Source organism: Amborella trichopoda, chromosome 3 (assembly GCF_054954075.1).
Source record: "Amborella trichopoda isolate Santa Cruz 75 chromosome 3, AtrichopodaSantaCruz75HAP2 v2.0, whole genome shotgun sequence".
Taxonomy (NCBI): domain Eukaryota; kingdom Viridiplantae; phylum Streptophyta; class Magnoliopsida; order Amborellales; family Amborellaceae; genus Amborella; species Amborella trichopoda.
Genome location: NC_142338.1, coordinates 53,262,077 through 53,267,567, shown reverse-complemented (window position 1 = coordinate 53,267,567; position 5,491 = coordinate 53,262,077). Strand labels below are relative to the sequence as shown.

General features: G+C 36.3%; 1 protein-coding gene across 7 annotated transcripts; it reads right to left on the bottom strand.

The window, feature by feature from the left end:
* Positions 1–304: 304 nt before the first annotated feature.
* Positions 305–5,491, bottom strand: LOC18429306 (methyltransferase). 7 transcript variants are annotated; one of them, XR_016051678.1, is made up of 10 exons: positions 5,294–5,491; positions 5,068–5,174; positions 4,669–4,770; positions 3,371–3,475; positions 3,019–3,123; positions 1,946–2,084; positions 1,459–1,574; positions 1,301–1,357; positions 710–1,063; positions 305–636 (listed from the first exon to the last, which is right to left on the bottom strand). XR_016051678.1 is itself a non-coding variant. In XM_006838592.4 (10 exons), exons 1-9 carry the CDS (start codon positions 5,406–5,408, stop codon positions 932–934), a joined length of 978 nt encoding a protein of 325 aa, XP_006838655.1. In that variant the 5' UTR covers positions 5,409–5,491; the 3' UTR covers positions 305–636; positions 891–931. The 7 variants fall into 7 exon arrangements, 2 of the variants coding, with proteins under 2 accessions (XP_006838655.1, XP_020519777.1); XR_016051679.1 differs by having other exon boundaries at positions 5,068–5,171; XM_006838592.4 differs by having other exon boundaries at positions 891–1,063.

Here is a 5,491-nt window from a genome sequence, read left to right as displayed (position 1 = left end):
TTGAGGCCAGAAACATAATAGACATGCTCCTCTAATGAAGAAATCCAAAGAACCAAACACTTGATTGAGGAGCCCACCTAAGAGACAATTATATTAAAGAGGTTTCAATAGGAAACAGGTAGAAAAGTTGTTCTTCATTATTCACCTGTGTATCACTTGCAAGACATCCGATAAAGACAACTCTCCCAGGCTCAATGTGCTATGAGGATGGAGTCTAAAGGTGAAAGATAGTAGTCATGATTTTTTTTAACATGTTAAAGATAAAGAGTCATGTTATGAGAGCCTCAATTTGACAAAGAACATATTGCAGTAATTTATGGGGACTCTATGCTTTCTCATTGATGCATGTGATTTGGAAGCTGATTAGGTACAAAATATGACATTCTTTCCTGTAAACAACAAGTTTAAAGCATCTAAAACTGTTGGTTCAATCCAATCATCATAGTGTTTATGGCTTTGACAATTGCAGAAACCAAACATCATGCACTTGGTGATGCCCAATGCATTTTTTATACAAGAAGGATATGGGATGAAACAAAAATACCATGTATGATTCCACGCCATTCTTAGTTGAATTAAAAAGGAAGACATCCTCCTGTGTCCCAAAAATGAACATCTTATCGAGTACTGCAGACCCTGCATGAGAAACACTCAGAAGAATCAACATTTGACTTCAAAAGGAATTCAAATAATTCATCATACAACCAACCTTTCCAAACATGAAAGGCATTGGGTGGGATTGTATGGATATGATTTCAACTCTTAACTCTACAAGTAGAATTGCATAATCTATCAAGGATTGTGGAACTAGGGATTTGCAACAAGGAAACACAAGAAGGTCCGACAAAGGCCTGCTGGAACAAGTCTACATATTGATCCATGTTATGCACCTGCATGATGTTGGCATATGTGACCTCATAATTGTTCAAATTCAACCCAGGCTTGAAGCTTGCAATTGAGATTCCAAGGAACTGATATATAGTTCTTCTGATTTCCTTTTCTTTTGTGACCAAGGTGGTCCATAAATAGCCAAGTGGGTCCTCCCAAACCTCCGATCAGATACCTGCAGCATCAATATCAATGTGAAAAAACCATGATAATATCTGATATGCATAAGAAAAACACCCATAAGTCAATGCATAAAATAACAAGTAAATTTCAACCATGAAAATGTATAATGTGTATAAGAAAAATGACCATAGGCCAATCCATGAAATAACAAGTAAATTTCTATGAACTTCTCATTAGTTCTACCATGGGAACTTTTTTTTGATTTATTGAAAAAAGCAGGAGACAGCACCTTAACAAGAGACCCACAGGATTCCAACATCACGGTCCTTAGTGGATACTCCACCAACTTGAATTCATGAAAATGGTAAACAACGTCAAAATGATTAAATTATGAGAAATTGCCACGAAAGAATCAATTCGTCAGTTGCGAGGAAAAGAAAAACTTACAATGAATGTATCTTTTCCAACTAATGGGGACCGAGAAAGCTGATCCATCAGTACACTGTAATTGACTTCCGTGTAGGGTGGGGTGACACTAATGTAATCAAAAGTTCCAAATTTTCCTAAAATACAATAAAGCTGAGGTCAGAAAGAACCAGTGTCCTATAAAACAAGTCACTATAACTTGCTTAGGCAATGAAATTGACAAGAAATTCCCATTAGCCCAGAGGACTATGAAGTTTGCATACAAGCAATCTAGAAATCAAAAGATCCTATTGTCTTAACAAGAAGATGATTTCTTTATAAGCATATAAATGTAAAAAAAAATCTCAAAGAGGATCTGCCTGCTTACATAATCAAAACCTTAACTCATACATCAATGGATCAGAACTATCAAGTGACTGACCCGCACAAAGATTCTATGAAAAAGGAAAGAAAACAAAATTGGCAACGATGCAGAGTATTTTTCCCAATACTTCAAAAAGGTGCATACCCGGAAATTGCTCAGCCTGTCCAAGGAAATTCTCAACACGAATTGTATGTATAACTGAAACATCTAAAAAACCTGTACACTCTAAATTAGGTCTCAAGACTTCAGACACAACCCATGGGTCCATCTCAATGAAATGCACCTAAAAATTGGTGAACATAAGAAAAATGAGTAAGAAAAAGATTATATTCCCTACACAGAAAAATAGATTATGCTTCCTACACATTTGTCATGAGAAAAGCAGAACTGGAAGACATCAGGGAATAATTATTTGTGTTTATCCATGTAAACTGAAAGTCTAAAACAATCATTAGCTATAATGTCACTGTAGATAACATGATAAGGAATTAGATATCACGATCCATATCAATTGAAAAATTTTACATCAATTCATTAGATATCACGATCCTTATCAATTGAGAAATTTTACATCAAATCAAGCACATATTAAAATTAAATACAACAATATTGTTCAAGTTCAGGTCATGGTTCTAATAATACAGTTATTTAAAATTTGAATCCAAATGCACTCATGTCAGAAATTATTCAAGCATAATCACACGTGCTTCCAAATAATAAAACTCAATCCAAAATCGACAGAGAGAAACCATAAGACTCAAATGCATATGAGAAAATTGCATTTGCATCCATTGTCATCTCTAAATTCAGATAGGGGTTCTAGACTTGTATGCAATAACATTTGGGTTAATAACATCTTGTCCCATTCCTTTTAATAGTTTCGTTGAGGTGTCGATGTGAGGGATAGTTCAGTCAGGTAGACCACCCTTTGTTTATATTCCTGAAGCAAACACATCCTTTCACCCAAAGGGTATCACTGTTCATACTGCTTGGCCGACACACACTAGATGGAAATGATATATATCAGTAAAAAAGATAAAGTCAAAACTCAAATTCTGACATACAGAATGAGATCTCATCTTAGGGTCCAAAGGTGAAAGATAGCAAGCAAAAAGACTCAATGAGTATCCAAAAGATGTGCAGCAAAACAAGAAATACAAATTGAAAATAAATGATAGAACACATATTTGGACATCGATGCAAACTAAGTAAAGCACCTCTGAACAACCACGGCTAATCGCTTCAATCCCAACTGATCCCGTGCCACTGTATAAATCTAACCAACGACCTGGTCTTAAAGAAGCAGGACAACCACCAGCCACCTGACAAAAAGAAAACGTGAAGAACTTAAATGACCTACAAAGCCGTTCTATGCTGCAGAGAGAGAGAGAGAGAGAGAGAGATAACTACAGGGAAAAAAAAATTGAATAAAGGGTTTCATCAAATACTAAAAGAAGAGAAAACTTGAAGTCCCTACAAACCATAAATTCCAAATGCAAAATAGAACAACTGAATTCCTGGATGTACCATAACTATGTAGCAACAACTACATTAACTCATTGTTATGACCTGCAATATATCAAATGCTGCACCTCTCACAACTTCCATCATTGGACGCACATCCATGCCTTTTGGTGAGAGCAGTTTTCTTCTACGGGCCTTCCCTCCTAACACCTAGAAAGGGCATATAGTACAAAAAACATGTATTATTTTAAAAAGCGGAATACATAAGCTGAAAATTGTTGCGCTTCTAAACATCCGATAACAATTAAGCAATGTTTTCTAACTTGGCTCAGGCCTTGGACTCAGCCCTGGGCCTAAGCCAGGTAACCAAGTACGTCATCTGAGTCCGAGTGGACTTGGCCGTGTCTTGTACAGGTCATTAAAAGCCTAGATGTCTAAAAAAAATATAAAAAATTTGTTAAAAATAATTAAAAATAGAAAACAGTAAAATAAGTAATAGAAATCATTAAAAGTCTACAAATGGATTATTGAAAAAATTGATTTATACTTGAAAATATTTCAGAAAAATAAAAAAGGAAAGGTAAAAAATTGGAGCATGCAATAATAAAACTTCCCAAATCATCATAAAAATCATACAGATCATATAAAAATGTGTTTCTAAATAATATATGAAGATTTTTTAACAAAATTAATGACTTTTTCACAATATTTAAGAGTGAGTTGTCCCCTGGAGCTCAACTTGGCCTTGGCTGATTCGGAGTGGACTCTATCGAGTCCTTAAACACGGATATTAAGTGTATTTATGCAGGCATGTCCAGCATACATATTCATGGATATAAGTGTATGCATTCATACACAATGCGCAAACTATGCATGAATATAGTGCATGCATTGCTTGAAATAAGAGAGCAAAAGGGGAACAAAACAATTCCAAGACACTCCTAAGCAACAAACCATGGGGCTGTTACAGCCTTTCATTGTAACTAGCCCATAATTTTTTTGCTTAGTGGGCCACTTTGTCATGTTGTATAGAGCACCCTTTTTGGGTTGCCATTTTTGTACTCCCTTTATCGCAATACAAGTTCACTTTCTCAAAAAAACCCATGGGGATTTTACATGGTCAACGTAGCCTTAAACTTTTTAGGAAATTAGGACCGATGAGATCAAGTGAATTACAGAGCAAACCCAGAATATTTTTTTAGTAGAATTACAGGTAACATCTTAAAAACAATACAACACATTGCACAAGACCAAAATAACCATAAATTAAAACAAAAATGTCGCAATGGTCATCATATAGCATGGAATACACATTAAATAAATTATACATGAACAATGCAAACACATCACAAAATTTTGATCACAGAAGAAATGACAGAAAAACAGTGATGAAGAAGAAGTGCCTGAAGCAATTTATGGGTAGTCCGAGGGATTTTGTGCTCCTCTGGTGCGACTCTAGCTCCTTTTGGTGGTGGATTTTCTCGTCCCTTCTTTCTCCGGGGTGCCTGCATAATTACGCCCCCAATTCACAGAGAGAAAGAGAAAGAGGATTTGCATTGTTGATAAGGCCATTCCAAGAGAATACAAGAGACATATGAACTACGATTCGTTCCTTAATAAAGAAAATCCACGCAGAGGCATTACACTATAAAAATATGAATTAGGGTTTCCGACCTCTGATGAAATACTTCCACGGAAAACACATTGAAGGAAAAAAGTATGAATCAGGGTTTGGCCAAATAAATAAAAAATATCATGAAAAGAGAATTATAGAAGATAAATGAGAAGTGAGGGTGTTAGACCTTTGGTGTGATCTCCGAAGGATCAGAGACGTAATCAGAAGGGTTAAGGCCATACTCCTCCAGAATTTGCTTTCTTCTGTCCCTAAGCACTCCATCTTTGCCAGCTGCTGATACATAATGAGCGATAGAGAGAGAAAGACTAAGCAAATAGAACTAAATAACAAACACACACAGCACAGAGAGAGAGAGAGAGAGAGAGAGAGAGAGAGGGAGATTCGTTACTCACAGGAGCAGAGGACTAAGCGGAGGGGGTATTGGCATTTGGGAGTTACAGAGAGAAGGGGAAGAGGATGGGGGTTGGAGAGAAAAATAGAGGTGAAAGAAGAGATTGACACCGCCATTTTTAAATTCACACACTCTCTCTCTCTAGGCTCTGCCCCTCACTCTCCCTACTGCTAAATCTTCAACTCTCGCTCCGTCTCTC